At 41.0% G+C, this 26,624-nt stretch overlaps 1 protein-coding gene across 1 annotated transcript in view; it reads right to left on the minus strand.

The window, feature by feature from the left end:
* PRKAG2 (protein kinase AMP-activated non-catalytic subunit gamma 2) overlaps positions 1–26,244 on the minus strand; it is a 210,684-nt gene extending 184,440 nt beyond the window's left edge. The window contains exon 1 of the mRNA XM_058833468.1: positions 25,975–26,244. Coding sequence (XP_058689451.1) covers positions 25,975–26,076 — 102 coding nt within the window. The 5' untranslated portion in view covers positions 26,077–26,244. The remainder of the gene's footprint in view (positions 1–25,974) is intronic.
* Between the last annotated feature and the right edge of the window lie 380 nt (positions 26,245–26,624).

Below are 26,624 nucleotides of genomic sequence, written 5' to 3' on the forward strand. Positions count from 1 at the left end.
GGCAGCACTGCACTTTAGAGGACCTCAATACAAAGATTATCAGAGCAGTTCAGATACCACGGCAAGTGAGACTGTGCTTCCTGGAGGAGCAAAGTAATTTCTTCAGAGTATGGGGGTATTAGCTTAGACCTCTTGAGCTGAACACACTGTATGTGCTAGTAAGAATTAACATGCTTGGTTCAGCAACCATCTCTTTATTTGGATTCAAATGTTCACAAAAACAGCAGGGTTGGGTTTTTTTTAAGTCTTGCTGCAGATGGAAATTTCCATACTACAGTTCTGCAATGATTGTAAACAAGAGGTTTCAACACCATCAGATCTTAACCTTTTATAAGAAGAGTGTCTGAATAATCTGTTGGGAGGGAGATCAGGGCAATCCACCAAGGGCTTTGTGCAAAAAGAAGGAACTGAGACTGAAAGCTACAATTCTGGTGCTCCCCACTTTTCAACTCTGAAGAAGACAAGGCAAAAGCCAGGGGGGAAGGGATGGAAAGAAAAAAAAAAAAAAAGTCACTAACTTTGCAGAACTTAAACTTTATTCAGACTTTAAAGTCTGAATCTGCTCCTTAATACAATATTATATACTAGTTTTAATTTTAGTCATAGGAGAAAAGCCTCTACAAATGCTATATGATTCCTCCCTCTTCCACACCTCCTAGTTCAAGACACTGCATAGACACTTTCCAGTACTGGTTGACTTCGATTTTGAGCCATGACATCCAAAACACAACATGTTTGAGTTTTTTTCATTAACCTGAGAACTGAACAGGGACAGAGTTTCCTAAAATACAACCTTTATAAACCACATTCCCAGGCTGCTGTGAGGGAGAAACAGCAGCCAATGCTGAGCTTCCACATCCATGCTCCATATCCCTCCAATTTGCTGCACATCCTGCAGATGAAGTGGCTCTGCTTCTGTCATACCTTTAACAGATCATCTTTTCACATGTACACAGGAAAACACAGGGTTTCTGCATTTCCAGCCCTTGTCCTCTGCACAGAGGTTGATTTTTAAGCTACTTCACGATTTGCCTTAATCTTCAGACATCAATAGAGGGATTGAATGTTTCAAGGGTGTATTTATACAAGCAGGCCTAAGTTATCTAAGGAACAAATTGTCCCTGCCACACCTTTCCATGGCAGGAGCCAGGCAGATTAGCTTTGTTTTCTCTCCAAGGAAGAATAAAGTAAAATAATAATAAAATAACAGTTTTTAAAACCCCATTATCTAAACACCTAACAAGTTGCATGGTGATTTGGGGTTAAATCCCAAATTCTAGGTCTTCCTTAAGGCTTAAATTATAAATCAAGTGCAAAACTGCCAAAACCTTGCATCATATCTAGCAAACACAGACACGTATTTCAAGTGCAGAAAGAACACTTCATACCCTTGAAACACAATCAATCTGGTTAACAAACCCACATTCTCCAAGCAGAGATGTTCTGGGTCATGACCTCTGAACTTTGTACAGAGAAGTGACCCAGCCTTGTGCAAAGTTATCTCCATTGGAGAGGACTTCCCCCAAAGTCTCATTTGACCATTTCCACCCTCCATAAGATTTACCAGACTCATTTACTGACTTGTTTATCAGGCTATTTTAACAAAATTCTCTCGCTATGCTGTTACAGCAGTCTGAACAAAACCAAATGTTTAAACTTCCTTCCATCCCATTTTGGCCACCAAGGGACTATCATTTGCTGCCTACAGTTTCATATCCACTAATTAAAGAGTGCATCTCATCTGCATTGCACCACTAACCTTACAAACCCAATTAACCACCTGTCTCACACTTGTGAATTGAACTTTATGAATTATCACAGCACCAATAAAATGAGATATTACATTGTCCTTTTAAAATAAGATGAATCTTCTTCCTTAGAGTTGTTTTTGGGTTTTGGTGGTGGCAGTTTTTTGGTTTTTTTTTTGCTTTGGGTTTTTGTTTGTTTTTCTTAAACCTAACAGGAGGGAGTTGGAAAGCCTGGTTCTTTATGAGTGCCAGTCCCTCGAATTCCTTGTTCACGTTTGCATCCTATGTATAATTTCTGATTAATATCTACTTGGCCACTTTGACTTTACTTTGAGTTCTGCATATCATACTGGGCCTGGTTTTACAAACCTGGCAGTGATACCTGTAAGTTAAATTTTATAGGTTTTTTCGCATTAACAGGGATACAATTTGAGACTCTATATTTGTTTTTTGAAAAACAACAAAAACAGTGCCACAAAGAAAAATGGCTACTTTCATACACTAGTGAGCAGTGACTACGGTTTGCTGCTGAATTATTGCATAGATTGGAAAACACAGCTCTGAGAAAAGATCTGTAATTGTTTAGTGGTTGGGCTGCTGGCAGAATTCCCTGCCTGGGGCTGTTTTTATAAATAGGCCTGAGGACAAACAAACAAGCTACTAATAACAAGTTGACTATTATGTTTTGAAGCAGCCCTGCTTTGTGTTTTCCAGCACATGGAGAAGCTCAGATGGCAAATATAGCAAAATCCATAGCAAGAAGCAAGGATAGATCATGCCTATGTCAAAATTTCAGTACGCTAAAATAAACTTAATCTGGGGGAAATACCAAAATACACAAGGCTGTCTATGGCTGTGCTGTGTCAGATCTCCATTCCAGTATTTCTAGGTAGCGTTAGGAAATGAGGTAAAATGGCTCAGTAACAGACATCACCTACTCCAGAAATCCAGGTGAATTCCTCAAGTCAGCTGGTCTTGCTTTTCCCATGAGTTCTTTTTGCCATGTCCTACTTAGAACAACATCAACGATCTGGACATTATTCATAACATCCTGTTTGACTCTGAAAAAGTTCTCAGGTTTATCAGAAACACACAGGTATCTCATCACAGCTTCTCATTCCACGAATAATCTGGTGGCTGCTTTTCTGCCACCTCTACTTCAGCCTGTTCATCTAATCTCATCACACTGCAAAATTCTTCTCTTTCTTTTAATGTTTTCTGAAGGTAATTTAGGATTGCCAGCTAAATACTCAAACTCATTTACTGGTTCTTCACTACCTTCTCTTGAGAAAGACCTTCTGTCTTCTATATCATTCTCTACTATTTTATATACTTCATTCTGTTTCAGGAAATAATTACATGAGTAGATTTTTTTTTTTTTACCTTAGGTGTTAGAAGCTTATTTGTTACCAATCAATGGAAGCCAGGGGCGTTTATATGGGAACAACCCATCCTGATGCAGTAACTCTTCCAAACAGCGCAGCTAAAGTAAAATAGCTTGGAGGAAGGTGAGGAAAATCACCTTTTTGGTAAAGGTGAGGGCCCTTACCTTTTACATTTCTCTCCTGATGCTTATGGATCTTATCTGTTACGTGGAGGATGATCTTCACCAGCCTCTATCAGCCCTGACTTCCTTGACATAGACATCACAACTTTCCTGACTGCTGCCCATCTTCTCTGCTAAGATTCCTCTTGGAGTGGCTTACTTTTTCTTTCCATAACTGTTTTGGTTTTCCTTTCTTTTGTCTTATGTATCCTCCTTGGAGAGCACACTTTGTCCCCACAACCCTTCTCAGAGACTTAGCAGCTCTCTTATCTCTTTATGTCATTCAGCATTAGCAGCTTAGCCTTCAAAAACAAATCCTCTTTTTTTGCTGATAAGAGGAGACACTTACGCTCTTCCTTCCCCTCTGTTTTCTTCTGTCTTTGGAGGGAAGATCTCTCCAGTTCTAACCCCACTCCATGTGGTGACGCAGGCAAGAACACGGAGTCCAGTGGACCATGTGTAATTGCTACCAAGGAGAGCACTTTCCCGATAATACCCAGAAACGATGGAGTCAGCACGGATTAAGGAAACAACAACGCGCTCAGCATTTATGGCAACGCACTGACGCATTTCAGGGTGCGTGCTGCAGCCCCAGGGGAAGCAGCAGTAACATCACCAGCACAGATGAAAGGACTCTAGGTAGTGCTAAAAACAAAACCAAGCCAAACCAATGCATTTTCCCAGAAGAAAACATTTGCTCCCTGAAGAAGAGTTCTATCTCTCTGGTAGAACATTGGTCCTAATTGAAGCAGAGCAGAAAGAGGAGCTGGTAGGAATAACAGGGAGGAGCAGCAGCTACTTTCTCTTCAGAATCACCAGCCACACAGACACAGTTCCCTTGGCACAGCAAATGCCCTCCCTGACAGTGCCTTCATAAATCAGCTTCACTGCCACAAGATGAATTTGTACTTGGTTGAATTTTGTATGGTCCAGAGTCTGCAACACAAAACTATCACAGCTTTCAGCAAAGCTTAACTTCTCCCACCTCCACGGGATGGTGGTGGGGTGCAGAGATGGATTCCCTCTCCAGGGAATCTTGGCAGGTGAGCCAAAGGAAATGCCAGGCCTGGGGCTGGGAAGGACCTGCTCCTTGGATAAATGGACTACTACATAGCTGTTCATCTAGCAATTTTACCACAAGCACTAAATCCATCAGGGGAAAAAAACCCCAAACTTTACTAAAGCTTAAGCACTACCAAATCAATTATCTAAACATTTCACTATGTAAGTATACATACAGGTGAACAGCTTTGTTCTTGCAATTCTGCTCTTCCTCAGCAGGTATTTAACAGCACAAGAAAACCTTCAGAGCACCTGCTTACACAAGAGGGGATGAAAACGACATTCTTTTTCAGCTTGAACAAAACCAGTTGTTTCTGCAAGTTTCTGCTGCCTTTCTGTACCACAGCTGTTCCAGCCCCACTGTCAGCTTTAGCCAATTGTAAGTCATCAGTTTTCAGCACACAATGCAGCTGAAAGCCATTTCTGCTGGTAGCACTGTTGGAAATGAATCATTATTTGCTCAGATCTTGTATTAACCTTTTATTTCCCTTCAGTGTCACCACTGAAAAAGGACAGCTCACACCCTTCAAAGAGACCCGAGAAAAGAGATAGCCAAAAAAAAAAAAAGGAGAAAAGGAGACAGGTCAGGAAAACAGAGAATAAGATATATAAAGTATAGCATAAAAAAAAAAGGGAAACAACACTTTAAAAATTATTCTGAGCCTTATCAGCCTCTCAAGCTACCTGAAGAATACCCTGAAAAAGAATCCCATCAACTTCTACTTTACATGAGCTCAGTTTCTTTCAAAAAGTATGCACCACATCAATAAAAAAAAATGTGGAAAGCAGGTTACCCTGAGCAGAGGGAGACAAAGTGTAAGCAGGTTTAGCTCCAAAGGTCACATTTTTTCAGTCAAACCATTCAACATCTACTCCATCCACTTGCTCTAGTCACCCTCCCTACTGTAAATTTAAAGCTCTAGACAACTACTACTGCTGCAAAGAGGACAGATGAAGTCCTAACTAAACATGGAAATCTGTTAAATGCCATCTGAACAACTTGGCTAGATAATTATTTTGCCTTGCTGTACAAAACTGATCTATTTTCATTCATAGTTCTGTAACAAGAGGTCTATAGGCTATCAAACCTGTAGCTACACAAATACATAGACAATAACTTCTGTCTTAGTGGGCTATAATTCAACAAAAATGACAGATGTTCCCTTATGGTATAAATTTTTTCAAGCTAAGTGTTAGCTAAAATTAAGATTATAAAGAAAATTTTTTAAAATATACATTATTTTTCAAGTGAAAAAAAAAAAATAATATTGAATCACAAAGATCTGTCACTATGACCATGAAATCTGGTAGGGTCTCTTGGTCTGTCTTGTGCTATCTCTGTGAGACTCTGCCCAACTTTGGCCTAGCAATAAACCAGACAGTTGTGGGAAATATCTCAATTTCTTACTAAATTCTGCCAAGATTTAGTTTGCACCCAGAAAACCCTTGTTATCCCCTTTACATCCTCTTGCTGTTTTTCTTTGCCACTCAAGTGCCAGCTAACATTGCTGAGAAAAAGGGGAAGTCTCATGTGCTCTCTCTTGCTGGCATCCTGGGCAGCTTGGAGGAAGCAAGGAATTTCAAGTCCCCAGTGCAAAGAGAAGCAACAATCCTTCCATGAAACAACTTCCTGAAACCTGGGTAAACAACAACAGTGTTGTAAGCCAGGAACATTGGTGATGATACCAAGATACTGGGCTCACACCCTAAAAGAAACATGAGGATCTCTCATGAAAAGGACTGAATAATCTGAACAGATGTAGGAACAGAAATCAGGTTAATTCAATCAATTTAATTTAATTAAATTATTTCAGTTTAGTCCTTAATCCCTCATTTATGTATTCAAGGACTATAATTTTGTCTAAAACTTGAGCACTCAACATCTGGATAGAGACAAACCGAAGTGTACCTGTCTCAAAAGGTTAACTGGGAGCTGTCATGGTAATTTGCTATGGATAAAGCAGAGGCATCAGGAGGCCTCCAGAACAGATAAAAAGCTTTAATCCTATATTGATATATATAAACAGTGTGAAAGCTCATCTGGAATAATGTGTACAGTTCTGGTCATCTGCTCAGGGAAGGTTAATTCAGCTGGCAACAGGTGCAGCACCAGGCTGTTTTGACGATGAGAGGAACAGAGAGTTTCTCTTGTGGGACGTGACTAAAGGAGCTTGGCTCGCTGGGTTCCTCAGTTGACAGCTGATAGTGTGTGTGATCCTTCTCCACAGTTACATAAGGTGCATAAACATCAACAAGGGAGAAGAGATAAAGGACACTTGGTGCGTACAATTAGAAAATGGAAAATTATTGTGCATAAGTTGAGGTTGGAAATTAGGAGGGGAAAAATAGCAACATTCTGGAGGAAAGCTCTAATGAGAGCAAGAAACATCACCACTTTGCACACTGATGAAGTTTACTGTAGGGAAGATATGATGGCACTGCCTAAAAGGTTTTCCTACAGGAGGTAGGCAAGTTAAAGAAGGCTCCTTCTTGCTTTATGTATCCCCAAGAGCAAGAAGGGAAATAAATAATAATTATTTCTAGCATTTTTTTCTAGACTCAAGAAATCCTGATCCCCCTGTTGAGACCCAATAACTGACTGATCTCCAGAAGAAAAACAGCCCTTTTGTCTAATGACTGAAAGATGAGGAAGGGATACAGACCAGAGAAATGAGTCATTCTAGCTATAATGCTATAATGTGAGGGTCAACATAAAAATATATGATTCAGAAAGGTTAATTCTGAACTGTTTTCCAAATCTAGAATGAGTCTAATACACAACCTGTGGCTCCATGTCAGAATGTGACCTTTTCCACGTTCAGAGTGTGATAACTGTCTTCTTTGGCTACATGTGCATCAAAACATACCAGAAGTGTCACAAGAAATCCTTTTCCCTGATGCCATGGTTCTGGTCCTTCTCAAAACCTCAGATCAGATGTACCCCAAGGATTACATGCAAAAAAGACACATGGAACTACAGGTGTGTGCAGGCACATCCACGTACACGCATACATAACATGGGATACTGCTCATAAAAACGTACCATCTGCTTATTTAAGAGTTTGAAATGCCCCAAGTTTTGATGAAGGGCTGTATAATGAGTCCAAAAGGGAGTCAAGAGGATATTGCCTATGTAAACTAACAAGAAGCAGAAATTATCTTTATAACCTACTGAACAGCCTGGGAAAACAAACAAGCAAGCAAACACTATTTCTGTGAATCTGAAAGAAATTTCTTTCTAACAGATTTGAAAGAGAAACCCAGAAAGAGGAAGGATGAGCTTTAAAAGTGAATTTACAAGTAAACAAGGACTGAGAAAGAAAAAAAAAAGAAAAAAAAAAAAAGAAAAAAAAAAACTTCCTGAAAATGGATGGGAAAGGCCACCTAGAAATACACAGAACTGGTATTTCCAGCATTTGACCAACCACCACCACAGTCCCAACTTTCACCTGTCTCAGCCACCTGGCTGACTTCTTTCATTACAATTAGAAAAAACAGACCCTCATTGGGGGAGATCTGAACCGATTTGTCATCATCCTTGCAGGTTCAAACCACAGTTCCCACGGTGAGGGCGTCCTTCGCAGAACAGGCTCCTCCTCAGCTCTCCCCAGGGCTTAGGGAACAGACGGCTCTCCAGAGACTTCAGCTGCTGGAACTTTGGGACTCTGCTGACCTGTCTTCTAAAATAGTGGGAGTGACTTCCGTTGCTGCCCCAGCAGTGCTTTAGGAGCCCAGAGCATGCCAAAACACTGAACACTGCTTGCCCTTGCATATAACTCGAGTAACAAAAGCGCAGCTGTACTCAGTTTAAGGCAGGGTGATGCTTTCCCACCCCTTATTTAACACTGGCTTATTTCCATCAGCCAGAAGAGCAGTGAATGGCAGGGAAGGGATGTTTCATGGGGAGCAATGGGCTCACGGTCCTCTTTGATTTTGCTTCAAGTGAGTCAAATTGGCTTCGTCCACAACTGAAGGCAATAAATGTATTGACACAGGGGTCTGGCAACAGACCTCATCACAGGTAAACTGAGGCCAAAGGGAGCCACATTATAGATGAGTTTATACAGGGAAAGCTCCACACAGAGCCAGTGCAGAATCAGGAGTGGGTCAAGACATCTGCAGTTCTGAATTACCTACAATGGTCTGGCTTTAAGCATGATGGGGTTTTAGCTTACATATAAATGTAGGGAGCTATTGAGCTCTACTTTCCAGCATACTATAGTCTTGGACAAATTACTTATTAAATTTTTGCTTTCCAAGCTTCACATCAGAAGAAATGACACTTCCAGGGCAGCTTTAAATCAACCATTTCTCCTAAACATTTAGAAATTTGCAGAAGGAAGGACATGGAGGGGGGGCAGTGCATTAGGGTTATTATGTTGGCTCTTCCCCAGGCTTTCTTTCGAAGAGAGTTTTAAAAGAAATGCTTGGATCACATACCCGTTCAATAAAAACCTGGATTTCTTTCAAGAGTCTACTTCTTTGGCAAGAGCAAATAAAGCAGTTGTCCTGGTGTTTAAGGTGTAAGTAAAACGTTGAGTGCACAGGAAGTTGGTATTAGAAGGCACAATTGTATGATAAGAGCTGCAAGAGGATAAACTGAGTATCATATGAATAACAAGGTGAGACTGGGGAAAATCAGGACCTTGCATGCATCCAAGAATTGACAGTTCAATGACTGGTGATATTTACATTCCTGATCCAGATTAGTTAGGGCGTTGATTTTACTGGGTTCTCCAGGAACCAAACCAGGGCCAGTGCAGGCAGGCAAAGTGCTAGAGAGGAAATTGAGTTTACATGGAATGAACTAGACCATGTTTTTCTCCAGACAGAGATAAATAAACTTCTTGTCTTCATTCAGGATCTTCCAACAGTTTCCTTCAGAAAATGAATCTTTACTCTAAACTCTGTTCCATACTTGGCAGTTTTCGCCAAAGTCCTCCCTATCATGTAGTTCAGAGGAAGTAACTTCCTTGAATTCCAGCATAAATGTTCCTAGCACTCCTAAACACCAACAATGCACTTAGTGATCCCTGCCCCAGATATCTATGATAGCTATCTGTATGTCAGTCATGTATGACAAAACATAACTCCTACGGCACTTCAGGGCTTTTCATATGCAAAAGTTTGTATCGTCTCCAGAGTTTACTGCACACACTCTGTTCCCAGCCAAGTAATGAACCACCCAAAGGTCAGTGGAGCAAGAGCTTGGTTTGGGCCACACACTCCATTCAAAATGAAGAACAAAGCCATTAGGGTGTCAGGGTCAAGACTTCCATGTTTCACACTTGAGGGATATCCTCTTCCTCCTCAGCCCTGACACATGGAAGGAGAAGCGCAGCTGGATCCAAGATAAAGCGAGCTTGTGGTTAGGAGGTTACACTGCTGCTCAGTCTGGCTAAACTTGGCTTTAACCACCAAATCAGCTGTGTTTTTTTGGACTGGTGGGGAAATGAGATGTTCATGACCTGATTCAGAAACTAAAACTTTGAACAAAGTTTTAGATGAATCTGTTAATGAATTAACAGCAATAGCTGAGCTTATATTTGACTGAATTTCTATGGTCAGCTTAAAAAATACATGTACTTGGAAATTACTTAGCTGAGATAAACATTTGTGCTTACTCTGCTTTGAAGTTATACATAAAATACAGAAATATGTTGCACCAGTCACAGTTGCTTTACATGCAATTTCCCAACAATAAAAAGAGCAAGAAAATGTTAAGGCTTTTGCCAAATATAATTAAATTTCCTTCCCAAAGCTATACAATTCCTGTGAAGCCCAACCAATCTGCCAGACCGAGAACTCCAGCTCCAGCCATCAGAGAAAGTCCTGTCCCTCCACTACTGTCACAGATCTTTTTCTGAGCAGTTCTGTAACTGCTCACAGACTCACAGACAGCCCTGCTGAAAGGCCTGAGAAACAGAATATCCTAGAAAGGAAAAAAGGAAGTTTTAAAGCCTATTTTTAATTAATTACCAGATGGAAATAAACCTTTCTTGGAACTTCTGGAAGCTTCTTGGAAAAGCTTCTTGGAAAAGTCAACCTTCCCTCAAACTGGCCTTGTGTACAAATAGGACAGATAAAAGAAGGGGGTTTTTATATTAATGAAATCATGATAAATTCTGAGAAGATGCTTAGAAAACAACATTAACTAAATTGCTATGATCATTCCAACAACAAAAGCATCTAGGCAAGTATATGTACTACATATAAAATATACCCTTCATATATTATGCAAACATGCATAAAACAGTTTTAATTTAAAAATTCTCAGCCTGAGCACAAAGGCATACTTATTTAAATGGCTGTTATAAACCCATATAAAGTACAGAACTTAGCTTGATAACTGTCTCTTCATCTCATATAGTTACCAAGCCTCTATATAAACAAAATATGGTCTGTCAGATTTCTGTTTGGCCTCTTTGTATTTTGTCTTTACAATGGGGATGTGAAAGAGAAAGGCTGAACGTATTTATTCTGGTCTGGGCATCTGGCCAAAAGTAAAAGAGATATTTTAGGTTTCCTGGCTCACAGTGAATTCAACCTTTTACCTGCCTCCCCATTTCAGACCACAGCTACAGAATTACAGCTGTAACACAATCAGAATAGCAGAGAGGGTGCATCATAGCATTAGCCATAAATATTACCACTGTACCCTGGTTTCACTCCCCCATCTCCATCTCAGCTCTCTTATATCAGAAACTTTGCACAAGCCTCTCACATGTTGTAAAACTTGTGGTAAGCAGAGCTGTAAAATTTGTCTGCAAGGAGAGAAACTCTCAGCAGAATAACCAGTAGAAACCTGGTTGTTTTTCAAATTAAATTATTGCAAAATCAAAACCAAAAATACTGGGTTCACCAGGAACCAAACCAGGATATTTTGATATCCATTCATGAGATATTTCTAGTACACTGTATTTTGCTCATTTATACTTAATACACTCACAAGCTTTAGGTGATTCCTTCTCACATCCCTCTAAGCTGAACAGAGCCATAATGAAATCCTAACACTTCCATCCTGTGCAGAAAGAGTGTCTCCACTTCCAACCCCACTGTCCATAGCAGCTCCAGTGACAAGGAAAAGGCTCCTGCTAAGAAAAGTAACACCAGAATGGCTTTCAGCATATCTAGTGGTGAGCAGCTCAGAAAGCTGGAAATCTTCCTCCAGCAGATTCAGCTGCTCTATGCTCTGGGCTGAACAGGTTGCCTAAGCCTTTTAAAATAATTTTTAAATCCCCTAAAATGCTGATTGTAGGTATCTTCCATGAAATAGCAGGAACCTTGTGGCACACATTAGTGTTAAGTACCCCACCTGTGAGCAAAGTCAACAAAATTCTGAAAAACAAGATATTCACTCCTAAAGTTTACCCAGTCTCAGGAATGTAAACAAACGTAAAAATCCTTTCCCTAAAGACCCAATACATAATTCTGTGAGCCTGATTTTTGTTCTTTGTGTTTTGTGGCAGGTTTTGGAAACTCTAGAGATAGCAGCTAGTGCTTTTGGCTTGGGTAGTACTGCTCAGGGAATATTCACAGAATCACAGAACAGGTCAGGCTGGAAGGTACCACAGAGGGACATCTGGTCCCACCTCCCTGCTCAAGCAGGGTCAACCCAGAGCACATGGCACAGGATTATGTCCAGATGGTTCTGGAATATCTTCCACAAGGGAGACTCCACACCCTCTCTGGGCAATCTGTCCCAATGTGTCACCACTCACACAATAAAGAAGTTTAAATAAAGAATATTACTCGTGTGGAGGTTACAGTGGCTTTTGGAAATTATAGGATTATAAAAATAGGAGCACATAATAAAGAAAAATCTGATGTGAAAACTGGAAGACCAGGAGGAAGGCAGAGAAACTGAGATCTTTTGGCAACATGCTCAGAATCAGCCTTAGTCAGCAAAGATGTTCAGGAGATTACTGTGAAATCAAGTTCCCAGCCCAGTGCCAGGAAGTCAGATTTCCACATTACAATGATAAATATTTTCAATGGTAATTGCTGGGAGGCCAATCCTGCCTGTCAAAACAGAAGTGCCACAGTGGACTGTTGTGATGAATTTCATAGGATGAACTCAACCCATGATCAGTCTTTACAACTGTCCTTGTGATAACTTTCACAGCACTGAATTTACATATTTTAACTAAAAAGGGATCAATCTAACTGCTTGGATAAAACCACGCTATCTTTCTGCATTGTCACTTTTCTGCAATGCTATCAGCAATCATATTTCTGCTGTTAAATAGTTTTCCATCTCCCTCATTCCATTTAAAGCACATTTTGGCATAATCAGAGTGCTTTTCAATCAGTCCTGGTAAGACCAAATATCTGTCTTGGAGAAAAAGCAATTGCATTGGCATGATCGAGTTACTAATGACAGATCCATTATATAATCAACAAATTGGTGTTTCTGCTGGCTATTGCCTTTCCTCTTGCCTCCATAATAGTTCTCCTCTCAGTCAGACATTTGCAATTCATTTAGTAAATGGACAAAGTAAGCATTTGGATTTTTACCAGTTGTGTTGCATTGTGCTGATCACTAATTGCAGCTGTTGCATCTCACTGCAGAAATATCTGCTTTTCAGCATAGGTAGGATGATCCTTCAGGCACAGGTGAACATGCAAGTGCCCTGCACATCACTTGTGTTTTCTGCTTCTTTGATATAAAAACCCTTTCCATCTCCAGGGGATGAGGAAGCCCAGAATGGGCTGGTAGTTGTGTACAAAAAATTCCACTGTGGAGTGAAATATAAATGTACTGATTTTACTCTATGAATCTCACTAAATTTACTAACTTCATTTTCAGTTGTTCCTAATTCCATATAGCTCCCATTCTACAGGGTAAATGTGCCACTTTCAGGCTCATTCTACCAAATGGTCATCTCTTCAGCACTGTCTTTACCTGTTGAGCAAACCTGAGATTAAGAAAATTACATTCTAGATATTTCTGCATCACAGTTCTTGAGAGGAAATTATATTTTGTCCTTATGAATAATCCTCTCCCCCCCAGTCTAAATATGTAATTTTATTTTACTTATTTTATGCAGTTGATCTGGAAATCGCTCCACCCTGCTTTGGGTTACAGTACGCAGTATGAAAGAGAGTTAGACATTTAACTCCACCAGGATATATTTTGAAATGCCACTGCCATGTTACATTAATAATTAAGTCATCCAAGTTTTCCACTTCTAATATTTAGGCAATATCAAATAACCAGAACCAAAAAGTAACAGATCATTTCAAGCTAGCTCAGCAGTAAAATGCAACTACCTGTTACAATTTTAAGTTGCTGAAGTCTGCAATCCCAAATAGCCAAAAAAGTGTGTAGAGGTAAATAAATAAAAAAAGAAACCTTCTAAAATTATCTGGCAGGGGCAGACTAAAGCAGAGGATTCCTGTCGTGGGAGTTCTCTTGTGCTACATTTACATTCCCAATAAGCAAGTCCAGGCATATTTGTTTTTACACATTCGTTTCCACACCAAGACACATTTCCATTCCCCCCTCCCTTCTTCTGCTTTTGTGTTCCATCGTCCACATCAACAATTAGTGGAAATGCCTGGCTGTGCCTGTTCACATTGTTCCCAGACTTTTCTCTCCCCCAGTGAGCTCTGAAGACCATGCATTATTTGACATGACATGACTTGGAGACCTTCTACAGCAATGGCTGTATGCAGGGAAGCAGATAGAAGCAAGGAAGATGTGGTTACATCTGGGACAGTAGGATACAAGTCACTTTGTGTTAATCCCTTAGAACAATAGCCCAGGTGATTGAACTTTAAATAACTTAAGTCTTGTAAACCAAAAACCACCAGAAATCAAAACAGCCTGAAGGTTAAGCTCGTTGCTCTGTTTGTTTTGTGACATGAAAACACAGGATATGCATAACGTGGGGTTTTCCCCTGAAATAATTAAACATCTATTGTATTTTCCATAACAGCTCATTTCTCTGCAACATGAGCAATTTGCCAGCTTGTCTATACACACTGAATGTATTCAGTTCAGAGCAAACAGCTGCACACAGGGCAGGTTCCCTCCACACACACTGGCTCTGCTCATCACAGAATCACAAAATATGCTGAGTTGGAAGGGACCCACAAGGATGATTGAGTCCAACTCTCAGCCCTGTACAGGACCAATCCCCAAGTGTCACACCATGTGACCAGGAGCATTATCCAAACACTTCTTGAGCTCTGTCAGGTTTGATGCTGTGACACTGCCCTGGGGAGCCTGTTCAGTGCCCAACCACCCTCTGGGTGAAGAACCTTTCTCAAATACCCAACATAAACCTCCCCTGACACAACTTCAGGCCATTCCCTCCAGTCCTGTCACTGCTCACCACAGAGCAGAGATCAGTGCCTGCCCCTCCTCTTCCCTTTACAAGGAAATTTTAACTGCAGGGAGGTCTCCCCTCAGTCTCCTCCAGGCTGAACAGACCAAGTGTCCTCAGCCACTCCTCACATGGCTTCTTCTCAAGACCCCTTCGTCATCTTCATTGCCCTCCTTTGGATGGTCTTTAATGGTTTCATGTCTTTCTTGTCATGTGGCTCCCAAAACTGCCCCCAGGACTCGAGGGGAGCAGAGCAGGACAATCCCCTCCCTGCCCAGCTGCCAATGCTGGGCTGATGCCCCCCATGACTCTGTTGGCCCTCCTGGCTCCAGGGCACTGCTGACTCACATTCAGCTTGCCACTGACCAGCACCCCCAGGTCTCTTTCTGTACCACTGCTTTCCAGCCTCTCATTCCATATATCCAGGGCTGCCCCACCTCAGTGCAGAATCCAGCACTTTCTCTTATTGAACTTCATACAGTTGGTAAGGACTTGGGTCCTTACCTGTTTTTTAAATTAACTTAGTCAGGTGCACAGAACATTCAAGACCATAAAATACAAACAAAGGAACCTATTGCCCTCTGAAGATGAACTTTCAGAAATATGTAGAGTGTGTTAGTTAATATTTCTCTCACTTGTTGCTGAAGACAAGAAATTTGATTTTACCATTCCTCCAAGAGAAGGTGATTGAATCCCTGACACACTCACCAGATTTCAGCCTCTGTGTCCCAACTCTCATCCATTAAAGTGCATATACTGATCAATGCCATTGATCTTAAAGCCTTTGCTTTTGCATGTGTGCCTCCTCCTTGGTTACTTCAACCCAAATCCTTCTGCTTCATAAACATGCTGACAAAAAATCAAGGCATATTATGGTACATAAATATATTTTTTGAATTTTTAAACATTTATATTTGAAAGTAAATTTGAAATAACTACTCACAGGGAGTCTGAACACATTAAATGCCTATAGTAGCTCACAAAACTTTTGAAGTTTACCTAGGTAAAAAATATATAAACAAAAAATCCTCTCACAATTTTAAATGATCACAGTCTTTTCTCAAGTTACATTGAAAAGAAATTTCTTTTTGAAGTCTTTATCACATGTAATACTTGGTCTCTCAGTCAAATGTAAGACAAAGATACACAGACTTTATTATGTGTCACAACAGATTGCAACGCACCAAGTATCAGTATTAGTTTCAGTCTTTATCATCAAGAGAGCAGCTGCTATTTATCTCTTCCCAAATTACTTCCTAGTATTACTTTCAATCTCTGTTCCATTGGAATAAAAACCAATTTCTGATTTGTCTGGGTTTTTTTGGTGTTTTTCTTGTTGCTGTATTTTTTGTTTGTTTGTTTGTTTGTTTGTTCCATTTTAGCTATCAGGCACAAGAGAATGTTACTGGAAGTGGAAAAGTAGGAAAGTGACTTTTTTGTAATGCAGTTATAAATAGCAAAGAGGGATGAATGGCATCTTGAAAGCCTGAAAGATGTAAAGCTTAATTTTCAAATGTAATTAAGGATATCCTGATGCAAATGGACTGGCAGGATCTTCAAATACTGTAAAAGAACCTAAGATGCCTTTGAAAATCCCATCTCTTTGAGCTACTAGCCTTCTTAGCACCTGTTTTCTTTTCTCAAGCCTTAATCTTGTGAATGGCATTTCAAGTAAACTTGAGTCATGTTTGCAGATTTTTGGATCTGAGATTAAGACAGATGGGCATCAAAAATGAGTGAGTTACCAAGGCATATCAAGTTACCACTCATTTTATCTGACAATGAAAATAAAACATATTGGCTAAGTAGGAAGGCACTGTAAGGCAACATGATTTTTTCAGCACTATAGGAGGATGGGAGGATGCACAGAATCTATTGGGAAATCCAGCTGGGGAACAGCAGCTTCCCTTGCCTTGGTAAATGGTTGAGGTCCACCAGGACAACTGAGGAATACTGGTGAAGAACAGTTTTGTCTGACTAAGTAATGGAGATGAGTCCATTCCTGTGCATCGTTAAGTAAGACGCTTCCTCTTTTACTGACTCCAGCGTTTTACAGCTGAAAATTAAAAAAAGCTTTTTTACATTCCAATTGATGACACGTCCACAGATCTGCAGCAGATCTTTTCAGTAGAAAAGAGCAAGAACTCTTAGTACAATAAAGAAAAAAGGGAATTCAAGTAATTGCACTTTTTGAATTACTGGATTTACTTTATAGAGAAAAATGCTGGCATGTACTCTCCTGCCTCTGTGCAGCTTAAAGCATGTAAAGTCACTCTAAAACACATAAAAAAATATAAAGAAAATGTATAATTAATCATCACCCAACTAAAAGACTTCTCTTAAATTAGTATTTACCTTGATTATCAACTCACTAAATAAAGAGCAAAGGGAAGAGCTGAATAACATATTTTACCTCCCATTCAGGCTATAAATTTTATGTTTATGAATAATGTTGGCTCAACTTTTCAAATGGTAGAATTTCCCCATTTTCCCAAAAAATGTAGAATTGATCTAGGATGAGTGGAAGGAGTATCAAAGAACAGTGTTGAACCCATGCTGGTATTCTCTTTCCTGCTCTAGCTGGCAGCAGCACTAGAGAATGTCCAGCTCCAGTAAATGGAAGGACAGTCAGTGGATTTCAGGAAAGGAGACAGAATGTCTGCAAACTCTTTGGAGACTGCTGTAGATTGAACATGGCTGGTAAAGAGCTGTTTCAGATGTACCCAAACTTCATTTTCTTGACAATGTAGATGGCTACATGTGAAATAGCTGCAGATGCCTTGTTTCAAGAATTCTACAACTGATGTGCCACCATCTATACAGAAAATAAAAGACTAACATTTCACAGCTCTCAACAACCACATGAACCACATGGAGGACGTGATAATTAGGCACACTCATTGGTACCACTTTTGATGCTGGAAATTAAAATAGTCTCTGCTAATTTATTTAATATCCTCAATCCTTGGTCTTCCTGATCAGGCTGCCAAGAGTCCTAATAGTGTTATTTTAAGACATGGCATGTCTGTCTTTAGACATAAGACTGGAATCCTTTCACTTCACACATATTTTCAAAAAGCAAAAGGAAAATACTTCCCATGACTGCTGTCTTAGGCTAATGTTATACATGGATCTGACTTAGGTTGAGCTTGTACATGGATCCCTATGGAACAAACACCATAGGAAATAGGCTTGGCTTATGGTTAAGGTAAGGGAACTGGGTCTGAAAACTGCAGGAGTCCAACTATCACATTCTTATACATCATGGGAAAAGTTGCTTAAACTCCAGACATCTCCCTGAATATCAGCACTGCAGGGATGAAGTTGTTTCTTCGCACCTCCTCCAACCAATACAATCTGTCAAGGCTTTAAATTCTTCAGAGAGTTTGTCTTTACTAACATATGTACAGACATCTAACAGCATTCAGTCATGGATGGAATGAAGATCCCACAAGCTGTTTGGGTGTTTCAGTGTGGCACACTGACACTTTAAAAGTTCATTCTTCGTGGACCTTAAGCCTCAGCCATTCATCAATGCACAGCTTACGCCTCCTCTGCCCTCAGGCCATACAGCAGATAGAGACTCAGATTGCTGAGGATTTAGTGCTCTTATCCCTGAACTGTCTTTCCTCAGGCTTCTTGGTTTAGATCACACTCCCAACACATGATTAATACTCACTAACAGCAAATCCCCCTCTAATGAATTTATGCAAAAAGAATGACAACACATGACGAAAACCGCATTCCAGAAGATGCAATGATCTATTGAGAAGCTGGCAAACTCATACACAACATGGTAACACTGACTAAGCACCTTTTTTACCTCTTCCTTACTCTTCCTTCCTTTTTCAAGTCTTGTTGGCACTATTTTGCCCCCAGTTTTGATACCTATCTCAGAGAATCCTTTTCCCAGAAGTCTCTACACTCCTTCCAACTGAATTCAATTTCCCTCAGACTGGCTCTATGCTTTTGGAACAAGATCCAACCAACCGTGGAGTTCAATTCCAAGTGCCTGTGTAGTGACTGAACTGAACTGTCTGTCTCCAGGAACTTTCACTTGCTCGAATGTGTTCTGTCAGAGCAGTGAAACTGGGGAGTTTCCATCCTTAAAATCTGATGGGGCACAATCCTGAGCAACCTGCTCTAGTCGACCACTGGGTCAGCAATCACACCTGGACTAGGCAACCTCCAGATCTCTCTCTTCCAACCTCAACAATTCCATGATTGTGTAAAAGTGCTTGCTTGCATTTACAAGGCCACATGGACAAAAGCAAGGCAACACAGGCCTAGCAAACACATTAAATGTACACCTGTTTAAAGGTATACAACAGCCCTGTATCAGCAGAAATTTTTCAAGGATTAAGACTAGGTGGCCTTAATAGAGTCATTCTAACACACTTGAGCAATCTCTACATAACTCCTCTTTTCACATTTCCTTGTAGAGTCCATTCAAAATAGGTGGCAAGCAGCTAACAATCTATTTCTTCCATTAGACAGGCCACAGGCAATGCTTATGGCACCTGTTTAGTCCATCATATTCCTAAACTATCCCATTTCTATGGAGAACTTGTCTTCATCAAAAAGTTTCTTTGTGCTTGGACTCAGATTTTACCCCTAATCTAGCTCACCAAGCACTGATTTATCCAATTCCATGGAAAACATGTTTCCAACCTCTTCTAAACAAATCAACAGGCATGTAGCTTCCACAAACCAGACCCAAGCTTCAGTCATTCATAAAAGGCACCTGGTAAGTCCACAACTGAGCAGGAAAGTCCTGTATTTTGTAGAGCTGTCAGGCAGCACTCTGACCACTCAGAGAGGATTGCTTTCTTCAGCTTGCAGAAGGAGAGTATTTTCTTATTTTCATTGTTCTAGCAGCATTACTGACATGAAAAGTTGACCAAAAATTGTGCAATGGCTGTTGTACATAAAGGATAATAAAAGCTTCATAATATGGCAGACAATGCTTATAATGCACACACTTCCTTCTAATGAATCCTCAGTTGTATGAATATGTTCTGCAGCAGTTTAAAAGAGGCATATAGCTCTCTCACCCTAGTCACAAAAATAGATTAAGTCTTCAGCTTATGACATAGGTTCTGTTTTTGGAGCAGAAGGTCACAGGCACCCTTTGCAATAATGACCGTAAGGTCTGAAGAGTCATGGTGTGGGAAATAAATGACAACCATGAAATTCACACTGCAATGCATTTGCTCTGCATCCCACTGGGTCACGCTTACATAATGTAATTTACTGTCAAGCTAATTTTTATGAAAATTTGAAGGATGTTATAAACCATTCTATGAATCCTCAATGTCAAAAACTGAAGTATGCCATTATGGTTCTCTACTGTATAAATAATGCTTTTGTGCTTTAAAGGTATCATATGCAAGCAGCTTAAGAGAGGAAGTATTACAGAAGCAAACACTAAACTGAAGCATTGTACTCCAGTTTCTACAACTACATAAAGAATAAACACAAAAATCATTCTGCTTATCTAACATATTTTGGTGTTTTAGCTCACTGCTGGTATGAGAAATAGTTCAGTAGCAGTACAGCACTGTATCACCACACCAACAACAATATTTTATATTTATTGATGGCATCATATATTCACGTGTATACATTAGTTTTCCTTTTCAGGAGAAAAAACACACTCCATTCAGGATTGAAATATTTTTCTTTTAGCCTTTGAAGACATGCAAAGCTCTCCCTGTTTGTGAAACTGTAATACTTTCTCCAGTGTGTCTACAGTGCAAACAACAGTAGAAAATTGAGACAGTGAACCCCTGCAACCAGATCAGGCCCTGGAGCCAATTCCCAAAGCCTGGTGATCAATTTAGGGTAAAATAGCCCACATTGTGACATCTCTTGTCTGCTGCTGATGTCTTCCTTGATGCTTCATTTCTCTTGTAACCAACTCTGCTCTTTCATTATTCTCTGTGCATGGGATGCCTTTTGACAGAAATTCAGCTTTTCTTCAAAGGGATGAGAATTTCATATGCTACTTTACTCAACATGAATGTCCACAATTTGGGCAACCAGTGCTGGCTCAGTTTTGCCTCCTTCCTCCTGCCAATCCAGCACCTGGGCCCACCAACCTACTTCCATGACTGTCCATATACCACCAACAAAATGAGGGTGGAATTCTGGTTTCAGTCACATCTAAGTAGCTCTCTTGAATGCAATATGATGAAGTTGAGCATAAGCTGAACCTTGTGGGTCTGTGAATAGGAGCTGGAACTTCCTAGGTGGAGATCACTGTCCCCCACTTCACTCTTGATCCCTCTGGAGCATGACTTTTCTTCTGTTCCACTAATTCTGAATACAAGCACAATATAAACTTCCCTGAGTCCAAAAGTCTACCATCCACATTTCTGTGAGGTCCTTCCACATTCATAACTTATTTCTCCAAGGAAATTAATATTCCTCTGAGCTCACAGTACTCACAGGCTCAGGTGTAAATAAAGGAGGTTGGGTGAGACTCTTTAGGAGCAGAATCTCAAACCAGGAAAAGTAGTATTTTCTAAGACACAACATGTTTCTATACACTGATGGTCTGTTTATGTTATGCTCTAGAACCAAAAAGACTAATGCTTCCTTAATTGCAGTGGCAGCTATTATGATTGTAAACATGAATCCTTTCTTTTATCCTTCAGATAATTCAAAGTACCATCCCAACACTCCTGAGCAAATACCTCTTGCCCTTTCCTGTCTTAATATATCAGCTCTTGAGGGAGGAATCCAAATTTAAACTTCAAGGCCACAGAGGCTCAGGACAACTCAGAGCCTGCCCTGTGAGAACAAGAGGGAGAACAGTTGCAGATTTAATTTTAGGGAAACATTTCTCTCTCCTCTGTCTCTCTCTCCCTTCACCTCCTCTTCCCAAGAAAGCAAACATTTCTTTCATTCCTAGATCACACTGGAAGCTGATTTCTTTTCACCTTTGAAAGAATTGACTAGATTATTCCCCATCTGCAGCTTCCTAAAGTGACTCCTAGACTGAAGTGCTGTTCTTGTCAGCCCACCCTGCAATTACCAGGAGACAAGAAGCACCCTGCAAAAACTGTGACAGAAAAAAAATCATTTCACAGTGATTTATTAGGCATGCAGCCATTAATGACTTTGCAAGTGTGGAAAGCAAGATGGAGGGCAGAGCCTGAGCCAACAGTATCTGTCAGAACATCATTGTCATCTATCGGGTTAGAAATACTTAAGCCACCTGATGTCCAGCCTGGCATCCCAGCATAACACCAAGCCTGGAAACAGCAATAAATTTTGACATTGAGGAGTCTCTTCTAAATCACAGAGGTTGACAAAGAAAAGGGAGAAACTGTGCATAGATGTTTCTTTGTGTGGCATAGAAAATAAAGAATCCTGATCTCCAAGTACATCCTCCTAGTGCATTAACTCTGCTGTCGGGGCTGAAGTACCAGAGGGAAGAACCACTTCACTGAACTGAAAGGTGTTTTGATATTCATTCACAGATGTTATTTTTGTGCTTATTGTGAAAAAAAAACCTTCTTTGTTCTTTTGAATAAAAAGTCACCTTGTGATGTATTTGGGAAAAATCCAAGGAAGTGCCAAGCTCCTGCAATTCCCACCTGCTGGGAGCAGCGGGTGCTTGGCACCTGGCATAGTGAAGCTCTTGTGAGAGGTTGTGCCCTGAGTTGCGTTGGTGTAAATACAACACAACTTTGCTAGCACTGACTGATCCATCCCAGATGAAATTCAAAGTAAACAAGAGCAGTTTTTTTTTTTTTTGGCAGCACCAGGGGCCTACAATGGCAACGTTAACATTAGAACAGATCGATTTTGCAAGATGACAAAAGAACATTCTGATCTCACTCCTGTGAGCTCCTACTCAGTAGACAATTGCATCCCATCTCAGAATAGAGTTTTAAAAATGTTCAAAGCAATGTGCAAGCAGTAATTTCTAATGGCTTAAAAAGGAATTTTATAATGCTAATGTCTATATATTGCAGATATGATGCATCTAGAGAGCAAAGGTTTCTATTTAAATCTGTACCAGCTTTCAAAGATATTTGGACCAGAAATTTCCATTTAGGCATCTCTAATTTCAAGACTTCTGAATGTGCTGCTGGGACAGACAGAGGTTGATATGACCTTTACAAAGGGTCCTGCGATTACATTCTGGTCCATCTAAATTACTAGTTTAGGTCAGTTGCATATTTACAAAGAAAACAACAACCAAACAATAAGATGTTCCATCATCCCAGCCATTCAGCAAACACTCCCCTGCCATGCTACAGAATAAAGCCCCTGCTTTATTCTTGGCTACTGAACACAAGCTGAGAGCAGTGAGGAAAGCCAGCCTCAGGAATTTAGTGGTCCACCACCACTCCCAGAAGCACGGGCAGGGTACCATCCACCTGTGCTGAAGGAGACTGAGCACAGAAAAGTGAAAATAGAGTGTTTCCAGATTTTTTTTGTATCATCTCTTGTTCTTCCTTGAGAAAGGTGTACCTGAGAAATATCCTGGAGTGTTGCAAGACACAAACCTGCTTTCTTCAATTGATCTGTTTTTTCCCACTGTCACAGACAAACCCAAAACAGTAAAACTATATGGAGGAGGGAAGAAATGCATACAACTTTCTTTTCAGAAATCCCTATTACTCCACAATCCTAGCCTAATTATAGTGTATTTTGCATCCTTCACTTTTTTTCCCCCTAATATATTTTACTTTTTCAGTCAGCATTTCTGTATGACCAATAAATATGTTTTAGGTCAGCCTGCATCACAACAGTACCTCTCTGTCCCATTGCTTCCTCTTTCAGAACGGACTCCTCTCTCTCCCCTCCTACTCAGATCTTGTTAGTTCTTCTCTTGTTCCTAATTTGAAGATCCAAATGAGCATGAATTACATGTCTCAGCAATAAACATGATCTCACAGAAGCGCAAAGAAGAGGATGAACAAAATAAAAATTACTGTCTGGTGAAAGCTCCCTTGACAACTACAGCTACACTGACAGGCGCCACTGAAATAATAGGAATGATGCTTCAAAACAACAGCCAAGACAACGTTATGAAAGAGAAAAAAAAACAGTCTAAACAGATCTTTTCAAATGCAGATTCCTCTGTCAAGTAAGGAGAATGTGAAAAATGTTCTTTCTTATAGCACAGCCATGTTCAAACTCTGCCACATTACAGAAAACCACTAAAAATATGAGTACAACCATGGGCTCAGTTTGAGGAATGTAATGATGCAGAATGGAAGAGAAGGATCATATTTTGGGGATGGAGAGGAAGGATGGAAGGTGTTATCACCAAATCTTGAAGTTCTTCCAACTGGGTGAACAACAAAACTTAGGTTGACTTCAGTGCAACATCAAGCATTTGCAAGCTTGTATCTGAATCACTACCATTACCCAGGTGACAAACTGCATAGCAAAAAGCCAAGAGATGATGAACATGAAAAATTATGATCCACTACTAAAAATGTTCCATACAAGACAGAACTAAGGCAACACTCCTGAGGAAAGGTTCTTTATGGATTAGGGAGGAAATTAGGAAAAAACATTAGCATTCCTCTGTCAATAATGATTTAGTGCTAATGAGTTCCTTAAGTACTTTTTTCATGTTAGCTTCACACCATAAAAGAAGGAAAATTGTTCTAAATTCTGGTGTGGTCAGAGATATCTGGTGGTCAGCAGGTATTTCAAAAACCTGCTGGTTTTTGAAAAAACCTGTAAAATCCTGCAACAACCACAGGAAACTCCAAAACTACCTATGGCTCCTCAGCAGGCAGAAAATGCAGTTGATCCTGGGATCCAACTGCACAAGAGTTTCTGGCTAGACTGAGTCAGAGGTGGGGGGGCAGTGGAAAGAGATGGCAGAGACAATATTGCAGGCAGGGTGGGAAGGAATAATGAGCAGGGGGAGTGGTGCTTTGGTGTGGTACATTTTATTTGCTGGTATTTTACATCCCTATTGTGAAGTACTACTGGCAACATGGTAAAGTTTATTGCCTAAAATCTTCTGTCACAAATACATAGGCAACACCCATGTTAGCAGAAACAGACCCTTTTCTTCTAGTACTGAATGCACTCTGAGCTCCAGAAGTTTGGCTTGGGCTCTTGGGCTTGCATTCCTCCCCAGAGAAAAATAAAATCTGCAGAAGAGTCATGTACTTTTCCTCCATTTTATTCCACACACTCGAGACACCTAATAAATTTGCTTTGACTTCTTATTCTTTCCTAAAACAAAGGAAAAATCATAGAACCAGAAATATCTTTTTGCTCCTTGGTGGCCTGGCAAAGATACAAGTAGAACTGTTTCCCACTTTTATATAATGAGATTTAAAACAAACTAATAAACAAAAAAACCCAAACATCAATAAATAAAACAACAGAGTGCACAGAAAAGATACAAGGACTTTGTCATTTCTTGCCAGAAGCACTGAAACCAAAAGTACATCAGGACTGAGAATAGCAAACTAATAGCTACATGGATCACAAGAACATCCTAATAGTAAAGAAAACAAATAATCTAAGTTTTGAAAGGCATGTAATTCTGAAGACGGAGCCACTCAGCCTTTTAGTACTCACTGGAAATAGAAACTTTTGATCTGTGGTTATTCTGTATCTATATCTACAATTTCTTGCGTGTTACTTTATAGTGGAATATACAGAACAGAGCTGGTGAACAGACTGCATGGCTCACTAGTTTGCTCCACTGTGAATACAACTGCCCTACTCCTTCGGCAATGACCAGACTGCTTGGATCCAAATCTGAGCGAGCTCTGGGTTCCCCAGCCATGGGAAATTCACAAGTGGATTAGTCTTGAGAGAGAGGGAAGAATCAGATTAAACGCTGGTTCAGCCACAGGAAGGGACAGTTCCCGAAGCCAAACCTGGGAATGCTGAGACCAGCGTTTGGGGGTGAACAGACCTTTCGCGGCGAGTCTGAGAGGGAGCTGGCTGAGACAAACTGAGCCAAGCCCACAGCCCAGGGCACAGGAGCACTTCTACAGCAGGGAGTAAGAGTCACTTCTGAAACTGCGATAGTGAGGATACTCCTCCGTGCCACGGGCACTGCATCCTGGGCTCCCAGCACTGCACGGGGGGCAAGACCCCACTCTTCAGCCCACCCCAGATGTGGAGGACTCGCCTGTTGCAGAGAGCACCCCCAGCCCAGCATGCCCCAAACTGCAGAGCTCGGCGCAGGAAACACCTTTCCCTGCCTCTCGCTGCGCTCCATGTCAGCGAAAAACATGCCTAAACCACGCCAGCTGCCGAAGGGGAGGAAGAGCGAGGAGCCACTTACGGGGATGTGCACTCGCAACATGAGTTTCTTGTGGCTGGAGCTTTTCCTGCTGCTGCTGCTGCTGGAGGCATCTTTCTTCTTGTCCATGGCAGTGCTTCCCATGCCTTCACCCAAGCGTGGTGCTGAGCGATGGATCTGGAGAGGGAGGCTCCTCTTCCACTTCTCCCCACAGTCCCACGGGCCGCAGTAACTCCAGGCTCCTAATTTTCTTTTTTCTTTTCTCTCTCTTTTTTCTTTTTACCCCCTGTCCTAATGGCCTTAGGAAATTTGGGGGGGGGGCGGGGGGGGGGGGCCGCGGGGAGGGAGCAAGCGGAGGGGGGAGACTGAGAGAAGCCGAGGGAAGGGGAGGAGTTTCTCCAGCTCCGGTCTTTAATCCCAGCAGCGAGGTGTCAGGGGGGACCTTCGCAAGAGCATGAGATGCCCCTACAGACGCTGCTCCCTTTCTCACTCTTCCGCCCTTTCAAAAATATCCGGAGCATCCTGGGGGAGGGGGGGGAGAAAGTTTCCTTCCCCTCGCGTCGCCCGGCCGCACTCTCACCAAAAGAGAGAGAGAAAAAAATAAATAACCCAAACCGACCCCCAAAACACCCGGAGGCCACAAGACCCGAAAAGGGGAAGGCGCTCGGGCGACGCTCTTGGCAGACCGTGGA

The sequence above is a fragment of the Poecile atricapillus genome, chromosome 2 (genome assembly GCF_030490865.1).
Source record: "Poecile atricapillus isolate bPoeAtr1 chromosome 2, bPoeAtr1.hap1, whole genome shotgun sequence".
NCBI classification, from domain to species: Eukaryota; Metazoa; Chordata; class Aves; order Passeriformes; family Paridae; genus Poecile; species Poecile atricapillus.